Below are 25,735 nucleotides of genomic sequence, written 5' to 3'. Positions count from 1 at the left end.
TATAATGTATCCTCTTATTATACATGTATATCTACGAATAACAATGACCTCATGATAATTTCTGCTTTATTTAAGAGGAAAACAAATACTAGAAATGTATCTTTGTAAAGACATGTTGGTTTGGTACCAGATAACAGATCCAGGCTGTGTTCATTGGCATGCATGTGGTAGCACTCATTTGTTCGTTTTAATGGCAGCTAAGGGTTGGACATGGCATAGGCTGATGTGGGCATGTTGCCTATGTGTGTGCACTTGCATTCAAAGACACATTTTGGATTAAAATGTTGAAGACATTAGATGCAAGCGTCCTTTTACCCACCTTATGTGCGCACATACTGTAGCTCAGCTGCTGTGTTGGCCACAGCTAAGGAAAGACAGCTGGCCTCCTCCACTCCCTTTGGTTGATGTGACACAAGAGAAGGAGCTTTGATTGTCTTGGCAGAGAAAAAAGATCAGTGACGTGTGACTGAGGGATGATGGACACGTCATGAGTAGACACCCAAGGCAAGCATAATTACGTGGAAATTAAGTCAGTGCACCAATTACAGCAGGATACTTTTTTTCCAAATATTTTTTAATATGGAGATACTGAAACAGCTTACAACAAACAGACATAGCCTTTTAATATAGTAACTTAAAGTTTTAGTAACTGAAAAAGTGTTACAGATATTACTTTTTGGACCAAACAACAATCAAAATATTCACAAACTAAAGGTCAAAGGTCACACACAAGACCATGTCCATACTGGGTTCACAAACACTGCTGCTGTGCTTCTTGTAAATCACAATGACATGAGTGAGGAGCTTATCTGAACCACAAGATGGGACAAAAGACGTAATATTAGCCACAGAAACACATTCAGTGTGTTGGCCTTTTGTGCTCTTGCAAAAAATGTTGCTTTCTTAATTTCCTCATTTATATGAGTTCCTTCTGTGCTTGAGGGAAAGAATGCTATGATAATGCATAATATAAAAACAGACCTAGGTCGATAAGCACTTGCAAGAAATCACATTTTGGTTAGCTTGAGCCTCCTTTGGTGCCAGTTGGATCCGATTTGGTACATGGCACAATAAGACAAGTACCGAAATGTTTACATACTGACCCAAAATTATTTTTAAACTATTATTTTAGTGTAGGCTATTTGTTTAACCCTATCTATAAGTGCCTGGGAAGTTAAAACAAAGAGCACCCTAATATTTTTTGACCCAGGTCTGATATTAAACATTGATACAACAGTGATGCTCTTTTTTTCTTCTTTTTTTTTTAATGTTAGAATGTGCAACACACTATTATCAACTTCAACCGGAAAATGAAAGTGTCACTTTTTATCAAATCCAGCAAAATCTGAACTTTGTTACTACTTAATATTTTTATCTTTATTTATACATAAGCTGTCTTTTTTCTTTTCTTTTTTTTTTACACAAGACCAAGCTGGTCAAATCACAACTTTCACATACAAACATATTACTCCGACTATGAACCTGACGGGTTACTTGAAATGTGTTATGGAGCATTACTATGCAAATGTTCATACAGTTTCACCAAAAAGGTAACCATTGTTTGGAAACAGCCAAACGTTATTCAGCAATCACGCTGAGTTATGGCTCTTCACTAGACTCTTCCTCAGCTTCCTCATTGGATTTCAAATCCATCTGAGAATGAATGGGTGATTTTGAAGACCGTCCCGACTGATTTTCTCCTTGGCTGCCAGCTGTTGGATCATCAGTTGGCTCGTTACTGGTGTTGAGGAAAGCTTGGTACTGGTTCCAGAAGCCCGCTGAGCTCCTGGTGGCTGGAATGTTCAAGGAATTCATCGATGTAGAAGAAGAAAGTTGGTCAGCTGAAGAACGACTACTCCGGGCTGGTGGACGTGTTGTTTTGGATGCAACACCATGATGCTTCATGTGCCCCTGCGAACATAAAGTCATTATTTAAACAAAGTAGTTTAGTACTTAAGTTCTGTAATTAATCTGTCAAATATTGTGTCAATCTCTTGAAAAAGCACTGTACTAAAACATCTCTGCCAACATGTCGTTTTAATATCAACATTTTGGTATTTCACCTTCAGTCCACTGCGACTGGCATACTCTTTTCCACACTCAGCACAGCTATACGTCTTCTTTTCAGGACGGGACATCGGGGATGGGAGGGTTGGGGCAAGGTTAATGGGGTCAGAACCATCCATTGCTTCAATTGGAGCCAATCCACTAATCTTAACATCTTCTGTCTGGTCTTCCCTCCCGTATGAACCAAATTGAAAGCTCTGACGTGTTTCCCTCACAAACGTGCTATCTCTCTGAGATGCACCTTTTCCATCAGCACCAATAGTGTCAGCAGTCTCCACAGTGGACGTCATGTTGGGGTTCTCGTCAGGCACAGTTGCTTTGTCTTGCTTTGGTGATGCTGGTGGAGAAGACTCGTCATTGTCTTCTTCCATGGGTTCTGGTGATTGGGGCCTTGGGGAGACAGACTCTGATACTAAGGTTGGTGTTGCGATAACATTAGTTATATCTTGACTCAGGTTGGGGTCAGAGGAGGTACTGGGACAGGTGTAAGCAGAGGGGTCAGCAAGGGCAGGTGTGCTTTTAAAGTCCTCCAGATTTGATCTGGAGCCACAAAGGGCTTCGAAGGAGGTGGCTGCGTCATCTTCTCCACAGTCTACTTCCATAGCGTTCGATGAAACTGGTGTTTTGGTAACAGTGGAGGAAATTGGTGAGGGGCTGGATTTAGGATGTTGGACATTGTTAGTAGCTTGCTCAAACTGGTTATCTTTGCTAACTTGGGAAGCTTGTTCTGTCTGTTGAGAGACTGGCAAGGGGGCACTGACACAAAGGACAGGGGGTTCCACACTGCCTGGGGGTGGAGTTTGTGTGGTGGGATTCATGAAGGGGTCAGGGCTAAGGTCAGAGGGGGGAATAAGGTCAGGACTGGAGGTCCCAGACTTCCCAAACTCAACTGATTTCGTACTGCCGGACACAGGAACCGAGCCAACTGCTGGAGATTGAAATTGTGAGCTTGGGGCTGGGCTCCTAGAGTGGCCTGCTAAAGGAGGTGTTTTAGTAGAGACAGTATTTGGGTCAGTCGATTGGGATTGAGATTGTGACACAGGTTTTGCCATAGATTCAGTTGGCATCTCATGTGCAGGATCCTCTGTGCCATCTGTTGGCAACTGTCCACCAAGGTGCATACGGATGTGGTGCTGGAGCACTAGAGCGTTAGTAAACTTACGCTGGCACAGTGGGCAAGAGTTCTGGACACGTGCATTTGGAGGTCGGGCATGATGAGTGGCTAGATGTGACCGCAGGCTGCCTTTGGTAGAGAAGGATCTGCCACATATCTTACATGGAAAAGGGCGTTCTCCAAGGTGTGTAGCCTGGTGCAGACGCAGTGCTCTTGGACAGCTCAGGACCCGTAGACACACCCCGCACTGATTGCTTGTCAGGTTACCAGCTGGACCTGTGATGCTTAGTGATGGTAGCAAGCCCCCTGCCATGGCACTCGCTCCATTGGCACTCATGCCTAGGGCAGCAACCATCTCATGGGTGAAGTTTGCAACAGAAGTGGAAGCACGAGTCGAAGATGGTGGGGACGCCATGACGTATGTGGTCGAAGTGTTTGCATTTGTGAAACGACTGTTGGCTGAACTTGAAGAGGTAGTGGCACTTCCAGATAACATCTCAAGAATAGAGGAGGAAGTAGAGGAAGACAGCCATTCAGATGAGGAATGGGGGGCCTTCTCTAGCTTTTCCACCAGCCTCTGCAGCTTTGAAGTTTCAGATGTAGGAGTGGCTAATGGCAGGGAGGATTGAGTGTTGGTGGTTTGACCTTGGACTTTAGGAAATGAAGAGAAAGGAAAAGAAAGCTGAGAATGGCTAGATGAAGCAAGTTGGTGGGAGCCTGGGCCAGAGGGGAGTTGGTTGCGCATCAGGCCCAAGGCTGCATGGTTGTAGAGGGATGAGTGTGCAGTAGGGGTAGAGGAAGACGTGGAGACAGATGGGAAAAGGAGCTTAGGCAGGTGGGCTAGCTGGGAGTATGCAGCAGGAGTAAGCATTGGGGCATGAGGGGGAGTGTTTTCATCAAAGTGCTGCTGCTTGGCACCCTTGAATAAGCCTGTGAGGCTGGAAGACGATGACATGGAAGGGTTGGAGAGAAGGGAGGTAGCCAGAGAAGAGGAGGAAGTTGAAGAAGAGGAGTGGGATGAGCCAGAGGCGATAGAAGCTGCAGCTGCTACAGCCGCAGCCCTATTAAGCTGCAGAAGAGAGTGGGAAATCAAAGCCAGGTCTACACTAGGGGGCAAGGGTAGGGAAGAAGGAGTAGATCCTCCAGAGGCTCCCAGAGAAAAGCCTGTGCTGGTACCACTGCCCTCCACATTATCTCCACACGTTTCATCCTCAGGCCAGCCTTTTGGCCTCATCTGCATCATATTCATGCCACTAGTACTGCTACTACTGCTCATGATCTGTCCCATTTCTGCCCCCCCAGTGGGTCCTAATGCTACTCCAAACAAGGATGGTGGCAGGAGTGAAAGTGAGAGCTCTGGGTTTTGCTCACGATGGCGTAGGAAGTGCACCTTGAGATTGCCCCTTGTGGTGAAGCGGCTGAGGCACACTGGGCATTGGTAGGGTCGTTCCCCTGTGTGCGAGCGCAGATGTATCTGAAGGGAAGAGTCACTACTGAATGCTTTTCCACAAAAGCGGCAGGCATGTTGCAGGCGGCCTGTGGAGGCGGAGCCTGAAGAGGAAGGTTCTACCCCTGCAGAGAAAGATTGCAGGGCATTTTGGGAGTTTTGGACCATAGATACTGATGTGGGGAGGGATGAGTTTAGGAAGGACAGCCCACTGTGCCCAGTCACTGAAGTGGTATTTGGAGATTTCTCATGAAGATAGCGGGTGGGGAGAGCTAATGACAAGGCTAGCGGATAGCTGGAAGAAGCCATGGACATGGCGGAAGAGGAAGAGGTGGGGGGTGCTGAGGATCGGGAAATCCCCCTCAGATAACCATGAGCCCCTCCAGCCCCTCCCATCCCTTCCATCTGGGATTTGTGGGGCTGCAGGATTTGAGACAGGGAACTGCTTGGCTTTGTGGGTTTGTTGGCTGCCTGAGAAGGGAGCAGGGAGGAGAAACATGCCAGGAGAGGAGCAACAGAGGTGGACGGCTGAGGTGTGGTTGGCTGGGTATTTGGGCTGGCTGCCCTTTTGCTGCCTTCTAGGCAGAGCTGAGGCAGGGGGGGGAGGAGTTGCTGGGAGGGTGTGTCTATGGTATAGGAGGCTCCACCGAGGCGTAGCACCTGTCTACAGATCTCCTCTGTTATCTGCATTTGATGGATCTGCCTTTGCTGAAGGACCCGGAGCTCCTCCAGTATCAGGGCGATGCTCAGTTGGGCCCTAGAGGGTGCAGCTGAGGCTGATGTCACTCCTGGGCTGGGTATTGGAGTAACAGGACTTGGGGGTCCCTCAGGCACACGGCTAGGGCTTCCAGGGTGTGGTGGTGGACATAGGGAGGCAGAGGATGATGAGGAGGAAGAAGAAGTAGTGGTGGTGGCTGACAGCCCCAACTTGGGAGAGGCCATGTGTGCGCTTCGGGAGGGGGGGCTGAGGGCACTTGCAGAAGACGTAGGGTTGCAACCAGGCTGTTGAAAGGGTGGATATTGAGTTTGGGAAGAGAGAGAGGAGAACGGGAAGTCAGGAGAGAGGGGGGGTCCTGGGTCTTTGAGGGGCTGGTGGGAGGGCTGGCTGGGTGAGCAGGATATCAGTGGACCCTCAGTAGGTAAAGAGGGGGTCTGACAGCCCTTGAAAAATGAACGGACAGCTAGGGGCAGCTGGGAGCTTTGAAGAGAGGTCGATGGAGAGCACAAGGGAGAATCCAGGATAAATGGGAAGGAGTTTGACTTCATTGCCAAGTTGTCATCTAAGAAAATTGAAAGAAGAAACACTAAATGTAATCATACCACCATCAATGAAAACAAAATAATAAAAGTTTACATTATGGTCTACAATCTTTTCCATGATATAGGACACAACATAAAATACCAGCAGTGAAAAGTACATTATCTTATTAGGTGACTAATGTGTTGGAAATGGATGTATTGGCTTTTTAACCTCTGGGATTAATTTACACTAGTTTATGATCCACTACTGTTTTCTTTTCCTCTTTGTCTATCCTCCTCATCACCTGACCACACACACACACACACACACACACACACACACACACACACACACACACACACACACACACACACACACACACACACACACACACACACACACACACACACACACACACACACACACACACACACACACACACACACACACACACACACACACACACACACACACACACACACACACACACACACACACACACACACACACACACACACACACACACACACACACACACACACACACACACACACACACACACACACACACACACACACACACACACACACACACACACACACACACACACACACACACACACACACACACACACACACACACACACACACACACACACACACACACACACACACACACACACACACACACACACCTCTGCTCACCCGTAGAGGAGCCTACCTTGTTTCCAGGGCAACACAAGACAATGGACTTTACCTTACCCCCTCCCAAATAAAAAGAAGCCACATCCATACAGTCTCCCATCCCTGCCCCTCTTTTCTTCCCTCCTCCATTCAAGCTGTCTTTCTTTCATCTCCTTAAGAGCCCTGCCCCCAGTAGTCCAGAGGGGTGCTAAGGGTTAGGTCCTGCGTGGGTACTGGACACTGTACTGGTAGCCTGATTGGCTGGCAGAGTTGACCTTTAACACTCTGAGGTCACATTCCTGATTCGGTTTAGGGCCAGGCAGAGGAAGAGAGGTGGCTCAAAAGAAAACAAACAAAAACCCCAAAAACAGACATGATGACTCACAGACCATCAACAAGCTAACTTAGCCGAAAAAAAGCACAAGAGACTAATGTTAAAGCACGTACACACAAAATACCTGCCAATGCACAACAGACACAATAGAACCAACACTTTGTATGCAGAGGGTTGCCCATGCACACGCTAACACACACACACAGAGATACTGCTGTTTGCTTGAAGCTACAATTTTATGACACTGTGAGCCCTCCTCCTGTAACTGGAGTTAACAGACACAAATACACACACTTGCATACACACAAACTCCTTCATGGGTATGTTCATGCTTCAGTGCCCAGCAACAAAGCTGAAAGGGGACAATAGGGTCTAACGCTATTGCAGTTCGAGCACCTTATAGTGCCTCACAAAGTTTCCTTTTACTTGACCTTCTCATCTTTTTGCTTCAACCACAGTATCTTGCTACTCGTAACACATTTTCAAATTCACTATACATTGTTTTTAAATAAGTGTTTCTCTGGGGATTTACTGTATATCCCCCTATTCTGGGTGGTCTGCGTCTTTGAACCAGTGGCAGTGATGAGGAGTGAAGACATTTGTATTTAGTAGGGAAAAGAAAGCAGCTAATGGCAGCAACCACAGAGAATGAATTAAAGACTGTCTGTAGGCCAATTCTTCCAACAAGGCTTCTCTTTCTTCTTAGCGTTCATGTATGACAAAATGTAAATTGAATGGATGTAAATGTTTAATATTTCTGGTAACAAACATTTAGAAATGGAGATAAAATAACTACCTCCTAATCAACAATATTCTTTCGACCGATTACATTTCAATTCTAAAACCGGTATTTCCTATAAGAGGTTAGGCAAGACATCCTATAGGTAACAAGTTTTACAAAAAGTTAATTTGTGAGTTTAATGTATGCATTACATTAGATACACTATTCCAATGACAAATCAACTGGAACAATCTCTGCATGTTGAGGTAAAGTTAATTATTTGAGGTGAAACCAATCCCACTGAATAATGAGTAATCTATTGATATATAGTCTATTTCTCACCATGCTCAAGTATCCGACAGGCACCGAGGGTCTGGTTCATAAGCTGCTGAGGTCGTTTCTGTTTCCGACGGGACATGCTTCTGCAGGATGGGACCGACGCAGGGGCGCATTGGCCAACACACAACTTTTATTCTTTCTCCCTGTGCACTGAAAAAAGTAGGTATCTAAATTACTAAGAGGGAAAAAATAGAAGAAAACCTAAAGTATCATCTCAAAAAATGTGACAATGGACCCTCCGGATTGATTAGTCTCAATAAAGCTTGTCCACGTTGATGGCATTGTGGTGCAGAGAAAGAAAAATAGAACTAAAGTGCCAAAGACGCATGTGTGACAGTTTCTCTCAACAAGTCTTCCTTTTCTCAAAACTCACCGTTGGCCCTCCTACACGCACACACACACACACAGCCCACTTGTTCATCCACTACTTTGCATTCAAATGGCGAGTGAACACCCCTTCTTTTGAGGAGCCAAGAGTCCACTGCCTTGCTTTAGTAAACCCTCACACATTGACGCTCAAGTTCGTCACATAAAGGCCCTTTCCTACGCTTCTGATTATTGATATGATCCTCTAACATCTGGAAGACACAGTGTGTGTTTACCAGTGTGTAACAGAAGGAAACGGTTAGGATTAAGACAGCTTGGTTAAATTAATTCTGCGTTTTACTTTTTGTTACATTACACCAAATGTATTAAGTCAGAGGCCTCACATGCCCATATCCTAGTCTATTCAGGCTGTGTGATATGTGAGGTGTCTGTGCTCCGGTCGCCTCTAGAACAGGCTACTGTGTGAGCTCAGTAAACAGAGTGGCTGAAATGAGGTGGAATTTGCAACAATGGCGTAGAGGGAGCACAGCTGAGTGAACATCACCCTCTTAGAGCCTCTCCAACACATAAGGCCACTGACTGGAGGCACAATGCTCCCTTTTCACCCTCATCCCGACCGCTTACCACGTGGAGAGAGGTAGTGAAAGAAAGACACAGGCACAGAGTGAGGAGGAAAATCATTTTTCACCCGGGCCCGGTGACACCCCCCCCCCCCCACCACCACCAACACCAACACCCCCAACCTCTCCCCTGTCTCTCTGAGACTTGGGCAGAATAATAAAATGCATCCAAGGTTTGACATATAGTCTAAATGTTATAGGTCCTCAACCGATTACAGTCAAATCGACTAATAATGTGTCAAAATTATAATTTTTTGAAAAGGTCTTCAAGTTCCATTGTTGGACAGTTTACTGTAAAAGCGATTTATTTGTAATGATAAATTTGACCTCCGGAATTGTGTTTTAATCAGTAGTGGGCATATGGACACTTTTTCTATGTAAATCGAGCAGTGATTTCCGTGCAGTATAAAATGATTAAAACGAAAATAATTAGCCTATAAACCTATAAACATGCTCGTCATTGTGTAATCGATACTAATGTGTCAAAGAGAAAGAAGTGAGAACTCCAATAGTTGTTATGAAACAGTCAAAAGACAGAATATCGTTGCTTTTTTAAAACCAGAACTCTATTGTGCCAACAACGCATTCGTATTTTTCGTGCCATCTTGCCAATACGACGGTCGGACGTGTTTTTTACACCAATGTTTGGAACAAGCGCAAAATACGGTGGAGAGATGCGCGTCCCCGCTACTGTACGGCGACCTGTTGCACGCCAGGCGCGCTCCCACATCATAACAAGTTATGATTCATAAAATATTATGACTTCTCGAAAAAATACAGTCCCGGATGTGCATTTCCCCCACAGGCCGCTCGTCGCCGACACAACCGCTTTAAATATAACACAAAAACAACTTACCATGTTTGAAACGATGATTTTTGGCAGCGATATTGTGTAATGACACGGGGGGAAAAGCTCAGGAGCTTAGGTTGGGTAAGATCGGCTCTCGTCTCTCAGCCGGGACACTGGCGCAGCAATTCCCTATTCACACTCAGGGATGCGCAGTCGGACAGCCGCATTTTTTTTCAATTATTTATCTCCGTCGCAAATCGCGTTTCTTTCTCTTTTAACAAAGGGTTATTATGCCTGAATGTATTTACTGATAGTCCTGTGTCGGGAGGAGAAGCAGGGGCGGTGCTGCGGGCTACTCGCTGCACGGGGAGGATTATTTTGTTGGCCGTGCGTGCATGCTCTTCCTCTTTTCTTTGTATTTGTCGGGGCCTGCTGCTGTCAGGCCTGTCTGCGCTCTCTGCGGTACTGTCTGGCTGTCTGTCTGTCTGTCTGCTTAGCAGGCTAGCTGTCTGTCTGCCTGTCTCTTATAATTAATGGCCCTCGCCGCCAGACGGTCCTCTGGGAAACAGTGACCACGGTTACCTCCACATTGGCTCTCAGTGTGCATGTCACACAGGCCCGGCCACACAGCTGGGCTCAATCAGGCTGACTGAGAGATTGGTACAGGTGTGCATGATTGTACCCCCGCCCCCCCAGGTTATCATAACAAATCATATTTCATATTTTTCATATTTTAATAAAAAAAATCACATTTCGTCTCAGTGAGTTTTTAAATGTTGGATTATTGGCACTACAGGTGTTATCCCCATGTTTGCATTGAGTTCTCAGTACAGTCTTTAGTGAGCTGTTTTGGAACTTTGAAAGCATACTTTGTTTACAGCCAAAGTCATTTGGAGACAATACCTGTCCACTGGAAATATATAGGTTTTATTAAAGCCCATAATAAGTCTGAATGTTGTTTATAGTCCTAGCCGTAGCATTCTATGTGGCTATAGATATGTCGGTTTGTTAAGTCTTTCTATATGGATCAGCAAGATTGTTTTAGATTTAGTGTAGATTTAAAATGTAGTCTGACTTGTTCTGAGATTGGATTGGATTGGATTAGGATGGAGTGGGACTGACTGTGCAGGGCTGATTTACTTCATTCAAATACATTTGACCTTATGGGGTTGAGTTTAGCTTGATAAATCATCTATTCAGGGCCTCAAGAATGACCTTGACACTTGTAATCTCTGACGAATCAAGATGCAAACATTATATTCTAGTCTTTCCGCTTGCATGACAATATATAGTCTTAAATAAGGAACAAAGTATCTAAGACTTCTGTCAGGATCAGGTAAAACACATAGTGCTTCAGACGGTTACATCTCATTAAATGCAATACAAACCATAGTCTTAGGATAATCATCCTAACAACCTCCCTGATGATGACATTTAAAATAGAATAGCACATTTATTTTGATTACTATTATATTTATAATACAACGTGTTGCCTTAACTACCTTGCTGTGGTCTTACATCAGTAAAGCCACTAGGTGTCTCTCAAAGACAACATGTTTTACAATCAACTTGAGTAGCTCATATTTAAATGTGCTATGATCGACCTGATCATTTTTAATAATAACATAAACCCCAGGAGTACATACACATTATTTCGAAACCTTTGCAGCATTATCCGAATGGTTTGAGTTTTCCAGTTTACTTATTTTTCCTACTTTGTGAAATAGGCCCTGGTTTAAAAATGGGCATCTCTGGTTTGTGAAGTAATTCAGATATTCAAGCAGTTAAGCATGTGCTATGAGAAACAGATGATTCATACACTTCAAACATCAAGTGTTCTCCTAGAAGAGTAAAGGGCATGTTATAAGGTTTTATCTACCAAAGGGGGAATCAAGAGGGCATGTTTGCTGTGCTTTTTTGGAACATGAAGGCACCAAAGGGTGCATGCAACTTATTTTTGCCCCAGTAGTTATGGATTCACACACATACAGTATAGACACCAACACGTATTGTACCCATGTACACACAAATAAAGCTCAGTGCATTAAGGCAATATGTTACACCAGATGCTTTTCGTTGCTTGTGTAGAGACGAGTCAGCAAAGTCAGTAAACTGACCCAGTAATGTCAGTAACACAGCTATATCTGAAAGCTAACATCGGCTTAGATACTGATCATACCGGACATAGAAAGACAGAAGCAGAGTGTCATATATTAAACAAGGTCTACCAGCACCTTTAAAACTCACTAATATGTTACATACTTCTTTTTTTTTACCCATGCAAAATTCCAAATTGTATAGGTTGAGGTTTTACCAGTAGACTTATGCAGGATTTATTCTAGCAAGGTGAATTTTGAACCAAGCTTTGCTGTTTCTCCCTGATCTTTATGCTAAACTAAGGTAAAGTGTCTGCTTCATATTTAAATGACAGACATAGTCTTATTTCAGATCATCACCAAAGTTGTAACAGTACATCCTGGGGGGAACATGAATTTGTGTACACAATTTAATGACAATCCCACCTGGGTTTTGGCTACATTTCAAAGCTTCATTTCTAACTAATTGGGTGCTTAATCTCCAAAGTCTTTAGAATACATCACCTGTGTGTAAGTGCAAAGGAAACATGTGCAATTTCTTTTTTTTTCCCATCTCTCTTTATACGTGCAGAGGATGCTGTAAGCTTCCTTGTTGCTTACTACCTTTGATCATTTATGCTTTAGGGATCAGTTGTTTTGGCTACGGGAAACATACTGGCCTCATCATGTATGGGAAACAAGCTTATTTTAATATTGAAAGCTGAATGACTTGGTCATGTAAATACAGTTACATTTTCAGGGAAGTGAAACTAGTGTTCTTGTGTGTGCAGGTGCAGTCATGGTTAACTTAACTCAGTGGTTCTCAAACTTTTTCCGTCAGGCCCCCCTTTGGAGAAAAAAAAAAAGTTGGGCCCCCCCAACACAAATAGTCACGTAATGGGCCAAGTTAACATTTATTAAAATACATCAATATGAACGTGAGCATTCCTTTCAAAAAAATAAAAAAATCACTTTGCTTGAACAGTGATAATAAAACAATGCTCAATAAGTCTGTGTGCTCATTTCTTCAACACGGGGGTTGCAGGCTCAGTGGCGGCGCCAGAGAATTTCTTTTGGGGGTACTGTGGGTAATCTAAACACTGAGAGAGTTATCTGAGCCTCTCATTCTGACAGGCGAGAGTTCTCCCTCCACCTTGTTGTTGAAAAAGCTCCTTATATCCGGTAGCGTAGCTAGCTAGCACCAGATGCTAACAACAACAATCTCCGGCCAGTACCGGTGCGCGCTCTCTCTCTCTCTCTCGCTCGCGCACGCACACAAAATGGCTCGTTCCACACACACACAGAGCCGAGCTTGAATGAAACACAGAGACCCAGACATACTTGCACTGTACTGTAGCATATTATTTTCGAATCATTAATTTTTCAAATTATGAATTTCACACATACAAATAAAAAAGACATACATTTCTTGGGGGTGCTTAGGGGGTGCTATGGCTATCCTAGGGGGACCTGCAGCACCCCTTAACGCCCCCCTGACGCCGCCTATTGACCTTCCATCCTCAAAATGTACATTACACATCTGTGTCCTACAGCGCCCTCATAGGTTTCTAAGGTTTCTAAGTGTTACTTCCGCCGGTCATGCCGACGTCTTTTTTTTTGTTTGTCATAACAATTTTTCCTCCTGGTCTCTGCCCCCCCCCCCCTGTCATGCCCCCCACTTTGAGAAACACTGACTTAACTGATGGCAAAAAAGTGAAGTTTAAGCCATTGACAGTGATATATAATGATCAGTATTTTTCTGATCAACAGGAAGTGGGAGAATTTTTGTTAAAGTGGCTATGCACGTTACCTATTAAGAAAGAAATACAGATGTGTATGGAATATAAATGTAAATGGTCTGCTAAGGCTAAAATCCCAAAGTTCTCTGAATATTAAAGCATGAAAACATGTCACAGTAGAGGCACAAAATACAAATATGAAGCTGAAAATTAGCATAATAGAGTCCCTTTAAGAGTTTTTTCCACTCACAGTGTCATATGACGTGTTAAGTCACTGTTTCAGTTCCAAAAGATGATGTAAAGTTAACTTCAAAGTTACCTAATAATTTTCCCTTCGCCACCTCCAGGGTCATGTGACCTCTCTGAGTCCGGTGCAAGCCACTAAAGCAGACACCGAGGGTGGGTGGATCTTTTGGGATTAGCCTCCTCGGTCAATAACACTGACCACACGCGACACTCACCCTCACCGATGGCCACAGTCGGCAAACACCAGGGCACCACCAGGTAAGAAACACCATTTTGTTTGTAAAAAATCACATTATATTCAGTTCAGACAAGCATATGTGTGTTCGTAGTTAAAGATGTAAAAGCCGAGCACATGCTGAGAGTAAATCCGGCCAACAATCTCTCAAGGATGATCTCCTGATCCCCTGTAACTGTGCTTAGTGGAGTTAACGCTCATGTTCATTGTTGCAACCCCTTCATCCTTAATGTGATAACCAGCAAGTCTACATTTTAAACGCCATTAACGCTCACTTAAACCCATTAGGATATGAAGTGTTATTTTTGTCCAACCTCAGAACATTTTCCCAGTAATGGTGGTTAAGTATTCTATTCATAGGCAAAAGCCCAGGAGACAGGATTACTGTTCAGCGTGCACAGTTGGAGTAAACTTCCCACCAGCTCAACAAGAACTGTGCATTATAATTCACATTCTTACGTATAGCAGGTACATTTGTAAATAATGTCTTTCAATTTGTGTGAATAAATCCACAACTTGGTTACATTTTCCGAGCACGTACAATTACTCACAGGAATCCAAATCAGTGTGTATCTGGTTTCTGTCTTGTGTACAAACTGTATAGTGAGTAGCCTTGTGTGACACATACACAGTGATCCGCCCACCATGGCGTCCATGGAGGAAGAGCTGACCTGCTCCGTGTGCCGAGACTGCTTCAGCAAATCCCACCCTCTGCCCTGCGGTCACAGCTTCTGCCCCACCTGCATCCGCGAGGCCTGGAGCGGGCAGGGCGAGGTCAAAGGTCGCTTCAACTGCCCCCAGTGTCAGGAGGAGCACGGGGAGGTGCTGTGTGACTGCTGCCCTCCAGAGGAAGCGGATGAAGGAAAGCCACAATTGGCCGTCAAGACCTGCCTGAGGTGTGAAGTGTCGCTGTGTGCCCTACACCTCCAATCCCATCTGGAGAGACCGGCGTTCAGCACCCACCTGCTGGTGGATCCGCTGGGGGACCTCTCCCAGCGAAAGTGCCAGACCCACCAAGAGATACTGAGATACTACTGCGCCGATGACAGGGAGTACGTGTGTGGAGACTGTCTGCTGGATGGAAGCCACGCTCAGCACAAAGTGAAGGCGCTGAGACAGGTGGAAGAGGATCTGAAGGTCAGCTGGAAAAAATCTGTTTGTTTTGTAACATTTTTCAGTGCACAGTTCCTGCATTGGCTCATATAAGTGTGCTTCCCCAGGTCATTCTCCAAACCCTACTAGGCAAAGCAGAGGAGAAGATGAAAGATGGAGAGCGAATCCTCAAAGAGCATGAGTGTATTGATTCAACCATGGCTGTGAGTTGGAATTTTTTCAAATGCATTAGATATTTTAATTATATTTAATCGCTGATCTTGCGCCAATCTCTCCCGACTGATTTCAGGACTCCCTGATGGATGACATCTCCCAGGTGGAGCGGCTGGGCTCAGACCTGCAGATCCAGGTGACGAAGCTGGTGGGCGCTCTGAGGGAGATCACCAAGAGGGAGAGGCAGCAGGTGATAGAGCGAATGCATGAAGACTGCTCCAAGGTGAGAGACGGCATGAGCCAGGCGCTGAGCATCCAGTACTACTTGGCCTCGCTGCTGTCAGAGACCGACCCCTTCCTGCTCATCTGGGTGAGGACTGACACACTGATGTACACACTTGATCTGTTGACATACAAATGCATGTATTCTGATGTATTATATTATAAGTAGGGTAGCCACTGTGAATAATGATGATACAGTGTTGTCAGTCATGCAAAAAGACCTAAAACTATTTAGCTTCTGATGTGCTCAACCGAGCTCAATCAGTTGTCCTTTAGCTAACCGTTAGCAATGCAAGTGGCATGGCTCAAGGGCTCTTTCAAAACATGTCTTTGGTTCTTATCTCTCAAAACACATTTATGCTCAAGGATGGAGAATCTGTAGGGAACAGGACAAGATTTTGGTAACCAAAGTTTTCACATTTACGGCAATTAAGTTTGAGCTGGTTTTGTCTAAATAGTCACAACTTGTTGGTGTATCCTATGTTTACCTAGCATATCTTAACTCAGCTGTGAAAACTGAATGGAGGTAACTTTTGATAAGGTATTAACATAGCTGAATAACTGACTGAATGTGCCTGGTTTCAAATGTGTTAATGGTAAATGGACAGCATTTAGAAGCGTAGCGCCTTTCTTGCTTTTGCGACTATTCAAAGGGATTTACAACAACACATGTCAGCATTTAAACACATTTATACAGACGCAGATATTAGGCTCAGGGGATTGAACCACAGCTGCTCTCCACATGTTGCTAAATCCTGATTACAGCTTTATTTAATGACACAATGTTTAAATTTGGCCCAAACCAGTGGAAAGAGAACAGACTGCACTAAACTAATACAAGAAATAACCAAAATGGTTCTAAATTTGACAGTTATGGAGACATTTTATCTTCAAGGCTGGGGCCCCTGACTTTAGCCTATGTTTAAAACGTTGCCTAAGTCACCCCCCTACCCCCTAGATTTTTGGCAGTCGTCCTGCCTAATTAAGGCAAAAAGATGTTCAGGGCCTTTAAGCTGTTATTTGTTTTAACACAAAGCCAATTCATCTTTAAAAAAAGAGACAAGAACACACAGAAGATGCTGTCATCAAAACGTTTTAGCTTATCAAGAATCTGAGCTATGCAGCAGAGCCGTTCAAACATCATGATTTATGTTGCATAAGCTTATACATCTTAGGAAGAAATGGCACATATACATTCCCACAGATGTGGTTAGTTATATGTTTGTGCGAAGCTTCCTCTTTGTGTTTGTTTGTTTGCTTTCTCATCCTGCTGGACTGTAAGGGATGTTTGCAATTTCTTTTTAAATGAATTCTTTTCTGTCATGTTTTTCTCGGCTGTCCTTGACTCTTTCCTAGGCCTTTCAATCGGACGACACAAAGTAAGTCCAGAACAAAACCGTGTCATTAGTTGTGTTGATGCAGTCTTTGTCTGTTGGAATCACTGTAACGATTACACTATACATGCCTTTTATCTTTTTAAATATAAAAATATATATGTTGTTGCTCATCAACAAGATAGTCCCTCTCCTGCAGCATGTGTTGTTCTCTTATATCCTAGGTTACTAGCAGACCTGGACAGCCCAGTTTATGTCCCTGATGCCGTCAGTCTGGACAGGAAACACATCTTGGAGGACATAGAGAGCAAGTATCGAGATTTCATAACCGGCACCCTCCGCTGCCTCAGTGAACTCAAGAGGGAGCTCTGTGAGTGCAGATGGGTGACATACCCAATTAATTTAAATCTGAAATAATACGGTGATACAGTAAAAAGAACTAGTTTCTATATTAAAATTCTTACAACAAGTTCCCTGGATTATATTAAGTGAACAGGTCCTTTTTGGGAAGAGACATTGCTGTGCTGGTTTTAAAATGTAGTAGTGTGGACCATCACCTATGTGTGGCCGATAGAAGCACAAGTGTACCATAGTGATGTCATTAAGTTACAGAAGTAAAAAAAGGAGTCCAATGGAGGTGTTTCAGGATGGGGTGGAGTGCGTGGAAGAGAAAGGGGACTTGGAATCTTAGCCTTTTGCAGACCATTTTCAAGCTAAACAACATATATGACACACTACAGGAAAGGGAAAACCCCAAAAAGTTTAAAAGGGCCTCTTGAATATCTTTGGAAAATTGTTTTTATTACTTTTTTACCAAGAGCTAGATTTGAAGATTTGTCCTCATATTTATTTATTAAAAAAATGTACAGGCTTTAGAGTAGCCGAGCATGACGGCTGCCTCTAACTCTCTCCTTGCTTTGCTTCGTATGTTATTCTTCTCTCATACAGTAACCAGTCGTTTGACTCTGGACACTTACACAGCCCATCCTCTGTTGAGCATCTCTGATGACCTTCGCTCCGTGACACGGGTACGAAACCGCCAACCCCACCCTGCTCACCCCGAACGTTTCGACCACTGGCCGCAGGTCCTCACCGCCCAGACCATCGCCTCTGGGACTCACTACTGGGAGCTGGAAGCTGAGGGATTCTGGGACATTGGCGTCAGCTATAGAAGTATTCGGCGGAAAGGCAAAGAGGGTAACGCCTTTGGGAACAATAAGGTACATATGCTAAGGGTGTTTGCTCAATTTAGAGCATTTAGCCATTCAAATTTGATACATGTCACATAATATTTTCAGTGTTGAAGGTTTGGTCTATAAAATATCATCAGAAATGGCTCTGGCTGATGGTAGGGTAGTTGTCTACCATTTGGTAGGTCAGTGCTTCCATTCCCAGCCCCCACAACCATTGTGTTAATGTATCCTTGACTTATGTAAAGTTCTTTTAGGGTTGCAAAGAGTGGAAATCGCTATATAAATGCAGTCCATTCACCATTTATAATACAAACATTCCAATAAAAATCTCCCAGTGTACAATTCAAATTGCTTGTGTTCTCTGACAAACAGTCTTACACATAAAGGTACGTTCACAGACAACAGAGAAAGACCTTTAGTCTCTAGCAATAGATTCAGATTACTTTAGTATCCATTACATTTGGATAAAATGGAAATGTGTCTTTAGCTCCGGCACATAAGACAACATACAGCACATCATACAATTAACACACATCATCACAATTATGCATCTTAAATTCTAAAGGTGACTTTCTGTTGAATCAAACCCTAAACATTGTTGGTACTTGATTTTCTGAAAACAATCCATTGTTTCAGCTGTAGTTTGAACCAAAAGGACATATTCCTGGATTTAAAATGTGGTTGTTAAACGTCTAGGTGTCATGGAGTTTGACGCAGCAGCACGACAGGAAGTTGGCTGCTTGGCACAACCGCAGGAAGACCCGCCTTACGTACCAAATGACCGGCAACCGTGTTTCCGTCACCGTGGACTACGGAGCGGGCACCATCACCTTCTCCGAGGTGGAACCATCCAACCACCTGACCCACCTCCACACGTTCTCCACCACGTTCACTGAGCCCGTGTGCTTGGGCTTTGGACTCTACAAAGCTGAGCTCAACAGTCACATCACCATCCTCAAAGTCTGAGGCGGAAATAAAGGCAAAGGGGGACGGAGAAAACACGCTGACTGGCACCATGCTGGTTTAACTTAGACAAAGCCATGCCAAGACAAAGCGCTGCTGATTTATTTCTGGAAGCCAAGTGGAACTTTGAGCCTCTCCAATATTTCTCTCCCCTTACATCTCAGCCTGAGCTCGTCTTTATGAAGAACAAGACCATATTTCCTAGATCAGGTGATATTGATATGGAAATATCAGAGATATTTGAGAATGGAACATTTAATGAGTGGATATAAGTGCATCGTAACTGGAAAGCAACTGAAGAGGCTCCTTTGAAAAGACTAAAATAGGTTTTGGAAACCAAATTGCAAGATTGTTGTGTGCTTTTCATTCTACAGCGATCAAAACTGCAGATGACTGGTCTGGTTGGATTGGTTTATAACAACTGTATGAAGAAGGTTGTAAGATGTTTTGAAATGCATTGCATCCATTCTTAAGCATCTTCCTCAGTTCTGACTGAAAGCTCCTTTTTTTAAATAACAAATGACACAAATATTTTCAGCTATTACATGTCTGTATGTAAAAGAAAGGAATATCCTCACAGAGAAATGTATGCTATGTTCCATTAACCCAGTCTCATAATACATGCTCCCTAGCTACATGAAGCATAGGAGGTGTAAAGATTTTCCATGAAGGCGCACAGGTGAAAGAAAGAGCATTTAAACCCTTCCAACTCCAATTGAAAAACAGGAAGGAATCAATTATTTGAAAAAGAAAAACAACTGCCACTGACTCGCTAAGTTGGCTGTTTGAAGCAGCTCACATCCCCAATTATTTTGTAATTTTTCTTTATTTCACTGTAAAGGTGAGTGGGTGGATGTAACATAGAGGAGGGTGAGAAAGAAGCAGAAGGAAAGGGGGGGGGTTGGCTGAGAGAAAGACAAGGATAGAGAGATAGAGAGAGGGAACAGAGCATACTGTGGCTTGGTTACGATCACACTGACTGCCGTGCTGAGAGATAATATGTTAGAGGAGCCAGAGAACGTGGATTTCTTGACCATATAACAACTGTTTTTCACCTGGTATGGAATACAAGACTATTCGGAAGGAAACAGGTGATCATCTATTTTCTATTCACTTAGGGATAGTACTATAAAGAAATATCCGGGTCATTTTAGAACACTTGTTTTAAGTTGAATAGTTTATAATATTGCAATAATGTGAATCTTATCAGTCCAGGAAACTGTATGTATTTGTGTGCGATGACAACAATTTAATTAAAGCTACGAAGGAGATGTTTTCACACGTCTTAGTCAACGATAAATGATTTAAAAATGTACTGTTTTAAACTTATCCTGTATTAAATGTCACATTTCTACGAGTTAAACAACAGAAAGGCTGCTAAAATTTCTTAACAGTGCCATTTTTTTGTATATGAATAGCTACTATATTTGTGTCTGTAAGTGTGAAACAAAAGCACAAGCGAGAACAAGAGTATGTATGTTGTGTGAGGGAATTTGTGTTGAGCAGCGTCGGATGGAGGAGGGGGGGGGGGGGTACGTGTAAAAGACAGATGGTCACTCAGTGGAGTTGTTCCCCCACACCCCTCTCTATTTCGCACTCCCTTCTGGGTCCTACATCCTTTGCTTGTCACCTCTCCAAAATCTTACCTCATCTGTTTTTTTTTCTCGCCTCACCTCTCATCATCAGCATCTTTCAATCCCCCATCATCCTTCACTCCCTCTCCATCTCCATCAGTTAAAGTTTGAACTTGGATCTTTTCTCACTTTGCAAACCTTTTTTCCTTTTTCTCAGCTACATATCTTCTGCCTTCTTGTCAGGTTTTCTTTTTGCCAAAGAAATCAACTTGAAAATACCGATTCAAGAATTTTGTTGTGATTGTCATTCTGGCCCCTGCTGACACAGCACGTAGGACACTGAACACAATTGGGATTTCGGCTGGGCAAACAAGTAAACTCAGAAGACAAGACAGAAAGGGAGTGATTGACAGCTATGGCCAGGGAGGAATTCTAAATATTTTTCCTGAATATAATTTTTTTGTGAGACACATCCGCTGCTTCTACTGCTGCGTAGGTGCATATTAATGTACTTCAGACAAAATTACATAAGAGTTTAAACTTTGGAACATTTTACCACACACTTTTTCTTTCACTGTAGCATGTTTGTTTTCATTCCAAGTTGTCCAAAGTGACACATCCCTACAGTAGAATCAATCAGAGATATTGGAGTAAACACGCCAGGTTCAGTCATGCACAGCAGGTCGGTCACCTTTGACCTCTCCATGCTGTTGGGGGTGTTGCTGTTGTGGGGGCCGATGGAGTCCAAGGGTCAGAATGACACAGAGCCCATCATCCTGGAGGGGAAGTGCCTGGTGGTGTGCGACTCCACTCCTTCATCCGAGCCCTCCGGGAACGCCCTGGGCATGTCGGTGCGCTCCGGCTCCGGGAGGGTGGCCTTCTCCGCCAGCCGCCAGACCAACCACGAGCCCACAGACATGAGCAACCGCACCATGATCATCTACTTTGATAATGTGAGTATTTTGTATTTAGATAACAGGATGCTTGTTATTTTCCAGGTCAAATAAAGCCCATTGACGATGAGAGGACAAATTACCCAGAGGTGTGGAATCAAGTCACATGACGTAGATTCAAGTCAGATTCAAGCCACAAATCGACAAAATCAAAACAGACCTGCAACTCAACTTTGAATAAGAAATGTATGAATGACTTGTGTTTAAACTTGGAATTTATACTTTCCCCAAGTCCAAAGATTTAAAAAATCCCTAACCTTAACCCTAACCAACAAATCAATTGCCCTTGTTTAGGGACAACATTCCCAATGAATTAAGTTACTCAAAGGCTTAGACTGGGCTCTTCACTGTGACCCTTTTCAAATAGATGTTTGTACTAAGTTAAAGTAAAGAAAATCAACAAACAACAACTAAAGTGGGACCATACAGTGGAGAGTAATTGTCTGAACCTAGTTTTCCCTCTGTCTTTCAACAAATCCCGACATACAACAGGTGCATTAAATACAATCAACCATGAGACAAATGCCGGAAGTGATAACCAATTACAAATAAACATGGTGTAAATAAATAATGATAAATTAAATAATAAACACAAGCTAAATAAGCATTTTTGCTCCAATGTTAAAGCTATTTATTCTCAGTAAGTCAACACTAAATTCTCTAAATCCTCTTCTTCAAACCAATCCGACAGCATCCAAACAAGTTGCAGTAGTTCACAAAGAAGTAATGTAACATTACTGAGTGACAGTTGGAAAAAAATAAACCAAAGACAATTTCATGTGCTTTCCAAAAATATGTGGTAGCCAAAAAACAAATTAGAGTTTTCCAAACATGCACTCAAAACACAAAAGGGATGTTTGACTGAGTGGAAAGACCTACTTGTGACTTGCAAAACAATTACTTGGTCATCTGCTAAGTACTTGGAAAATGTTTTCATGTGTAGTTTTGGAGGAAAAAAATAAGATAATTACAATGCCATGTTAAAAATAAGTTAGAGGTAAACAACAAACGTTCAGACTCACAGTGCAGACCTGCCAGCATTTTCATGTAAATGTTGAGCTTTCCTGTTGCGATGGAATTGTAGAAAACAAAATGACTCAGTATCTGGGTGTGGCCTGACATCTAACTGCGTGGAAGAAAATAATGACACAAGTGCCGTGCCCCTTTTTCCACCCTCCCTTGCTGTTGCATCAGATTTTGGTGAACGTGGGCAATCATTTTGACCAGGAGAGCAGTGTGTTCCTGGCGCCAAGAAGGGGCGTGTACAGCTTCAACTTCCATGTTGTAAAGGCCTACAATAGACAAACTATTCAGGTAGGAAACCTCAACCATGATGATTTTTGTTTTATTGCATTGAACCAACATGCACTCCATAATCCCTTCGTTTTCTCTCTCTTAGGTCAGCTTGATGTTGAACGGCTGGCCTATGATTTCAGCTTTCGCCGGAGACCAGGATGTGACCAGAGAAGCCGCCACTAACGCCGGCCTGGTGATAATGGAGAAGGGGGACAAGGTTTACCTCAGATTGGAGAGAGGAAACCTGATGGGAGGCTGGAAGTACTCCACTTTCTCCGGGTTTCTGGTGTTCCCCCTGTGATGTGTTAGAAAGGTGATGGAAAGGGAATCGGAGGTCGCAGTTGTGAGAAAGAAGCAGAAAAAAAAAAAATTGATTGAAGAAATGGAAGGCTTCAATCTGAAACTCTCGGAAAGATGTGTTTTATGCAAAAACAAGATGAAGATTGTGCAAATTAAGATAATTCTCACTTGAGACCAAAATAAAAGAAGGATCAGAGGTTAAAACATGATTCATTTTGCACTGTTTCTGTGTATACATATTTGTTCGGTTATAAGAGATTCAATTATAAAATAGCCAATGCGCAAAGTGTGCTTCTCTGCTAAAATTATATTTTATTGTATAAGTGTTTGCAACATTGCTGTGCTCCACATGGCATCCTGTCTAGTTTACAAATGTGCCCTTTGCTCTGTTGTGTTTTATGACTGATGCTCCTCTATATGCCTGTTAGTCTCCTGCAAAATGTTCATTTATATTTCTTTTAAAGAGAAAATATTGAAATAAAATCCTATAATATTGGCTCAATATTTCGCTTTTATGTGGTGCATTGTCAGAAATTGCTATCCACACATTTTTAGCGAGAGTCAACGAAAACATTTGTAGACGAACACAAAGAAATAACTGATTTACTAATTGTGTGTCAGTATTCCTCCTTCCTCTCATGGTACTCTACCCACTGTGTGCCACGGCAGCTGTTTGTAAATATAGCTCCCACCAGCAGAGTCAGCGTTGGCGTGGATGGAGCAGACCCGCATGGGGCAGAGTGTGAGTGTGGAGGATAGCGGATACTCCTCGCAGTGCCGCAGACAGATGGAGGCCTTGGCGATCCGGCAGGCTCTTCTCTACAGGGCTGCCATGGATAAAGTGTGGTGGGCTGTCACATTAAGTCACTTACGCTTCCCTGGTTCATGACCATTTCTCTGCCTGTTGGCCCTATTGCAGAATCAATATTGACCTTAGAATGCTGAAAGATTAGGCCTCTTGCTATCGTTTACATTTTTTTTTGGTGTCATAGATCATATATTTCATTTTAAGCTGAGAAGGATAGCAATGTTAAGTATCATTTAAAAATAAACTAAATGCCAGATTTTCAACGGCGCAAAACTGATGACTTGCTCGGAAGCCCCAGACCTAGAAGAATCTGCCACTTCCTTACAGAGCCCCTCCTCCAACACACACAAACGTGCACATGACCAATGAGGGCACGAGATAAGTTTGTGCACAGATGGAAGGCTGACAGGCAGGTAGGCCATCCAGTTATTTTAGCCGGGCCGGCTAAAATGATTGGTCGTACTTTTTACAGTACTACGGCTTCCACAGATGATATTTTTTTATGGATTTTTTGTCAAAGCACTTAAGATATTTATTGCTATCGGGATGTTAAGAGCATTCCATGGAATATAACAAAAAGTGTATCTCGAGCCGGTTTCTCAAACTTACCTACCCCACCTTTAATTAGGTATACTATTTTAACTGCTAGTTAACACAACAAATGGCAGCCACTCAATGAATTAAGGCGTGTAGACATGGTCAAGGCCATTTGCTAGTTCAAACAAAGCATCGGAATTGGTAAAAAAAGTTGATTTAAAAGACTTTAAATTATGCCTAGCGATTGGTGCCACAAAGACTTGTTTGAGTATTTCAGAAACTGCTGATGTACTGGAATTTATACACATAGCTGGCTGAAGTTTTCAGAAGAATGTTTAGAAAAAGAGAAAATATCCAGTGAGAGGCAGTTCTCTGGAATGGCCTTGTTGATGTTAGACGACAACAGCTTCAGCTTCATTTAAATGCCACCTCAGCATTGTTTAGGACCATGCAGCTCCCTTTATAACCACACTGTACCTATCTTCTAATGGCTACTTCCAGTTCCAATTAAATTCTGAAGGCAAAAGGGGTGTAAGTAATGAAGAGCCTGGTGTACAAATCAATATCCTCATGAGATCCGTCACGTGTGGGCCTGATTTTGAAGGCCTGTCATTAAGCAAGGTGTCAATTTATAATTTTGAGACTTTCATTATTAGGCTACTTATGATTTTGTAGCCTACTTAGCCTACATGGGGCGCATGCTTCAGATTAAATAACATGATGTGCCTGTGCCAATGCATAACCCACAAAAGGAAGAAAGGAGCGGGCTGGGTGGTTAATAGTCTTCCCATGTGCCTCCTAGGATAATCTGACCATTCTTTAAAAGAGCCTGAAATCATGTTTCAGCCTGTAACACTTGAGGGCGCCAAAACCTTGATCATACAGACCTGAATCAATGATGGAGGCTCACCAATCATCCCATTGGTACCTAGCAGAAAGCTATTATTGATACCTCAACATTTTATTATAAAGAAAAAAATCCACCAAGGTGCTCGCAAGGTCTGGAAGTATATTTGTTCATAAAGTACTAAGGTTATATCCCGCCATGAGGATAATTCCTGAGCTGAAGCAAATGTCATAAAACCATCAGAAAAAAAACAACAGTGTCATTCAGAAACAGGCCTGCTGTGTTGTACATTTCAGTAACCATTTAATGTGATTAAAACACCGTGTATTTCTCTTCAGTCAGCTCTAAATGGTTAACGCTTTCTAACGTGAGCACCCACAGCAATAAAACACCAACATTGAAGAT

General features: G+C 43.1%; 3 protein-coding genes across 4 annotated transcripts; 2 read left to right on the top strand and 1 right to left on the bottom strand.

Moving 5' to 3' along the window:
• Nucleotides 1-886: 886 nt before the first annotated feature.
• sall2 (spalt-like transcription factor 2) lies at nt 887-10,150 on the bottom strand. Of its 2 annotated transcripts, XM_034137467.1 has the most exons (4): nt 9,749-10,150; nt 7,949-8,095; nt 2,064-5,908; nt 887-1,911 (listed from the first exon to the last, which is right to left on the bottom strand). In XM_034137467.1, the coding sequence occupies exons 2-4, from the start codon at nt 8,022-8,024 to the stop codon at nt 1,600-1,602; spliced, it is 4,233 nt and encodes a 1,410-aa protein (XP_033993358.1). In that variant the 5' UTR covers nt 8,025-8,095; nt 9,749-10,150; the 3' UTR covers nt 887-1,599. The 2 variants fall into 2 exon arrangements, with proteins under 2 accessions (XP_033993358.1, XP_033993359.1); XM_034137468.1 differs by lacking the exon at nt 7,949-8,095.
• A 4,472-nt stretch (nt 10,151-14,622) lies between these two features.
• trim110 (tripartite motif containing 110) lies at nt 14,623-19,046 on the top strand. Its single transcript, XM_034137159.1, has 7 exons — nt 14,623-15,114; nt 15,198-15,293; nt 15,380-15,613; nt 16,882-16,904; nt 17,084-17,229; nt 17,808-18,079; nt 18,749-19,046. The coding sequence occupies exons 1-7, from the start codon at nt 14,623-14,625 to the stop codon at nt 19,016-19,018; spliced, it is 1,533 nt and encodes a 510-aa protein (XP_033993050.1). The 3' UTR covers nt 19,019-19,046.
• A 914-nt stretch (nt 19,047-19,960) lies between these two features.
• cbln12 (cerebellin 12) lies at nt 19,961-23,640 on the top strand. Its single transcript, XM_034137160.1, has 4 exons — nt 19,961-20,106; nt 20,807-21,542; nt 22,737-22,856; nt 22,942-23,640. The coding sequence occupies exons 2-4, from the start codon at nt 21,261-21,263 to the stop codon at nt 23,137-23,139; spliced, it is 600 nt and encodes a 199-aa protein (XP_033993051.1). The 5' UTR covers nt 19,961-20,106; nt 20,807-21,260; the 3' UTR covers nt 23,140-23,640.
• The last annotated feature ends 2,095 nt before the right edge of the window (nt 23,641-25,735 follow it).

This window comes from Trematomus bernacchii, unplaced genomic scaffold (genome assembly GCF_902827165.1).
Source record: "Trematomus bernacchii unplaced genomic scaffold, fTreBer1.1, whole genome shotgun sequence".
In the NCBI taxonomy this organism is placed as follows: Eukaryota; Metazoa; Chordata; class Actinopteri; order Perciformes; family Nototheniidae; genus Trematomus; species Trematomus bernacchii.
Note: the sequence above shows the minus strand (reverse complement) of the source record. Positions and strands in the feature narration are given on the sequence as shown.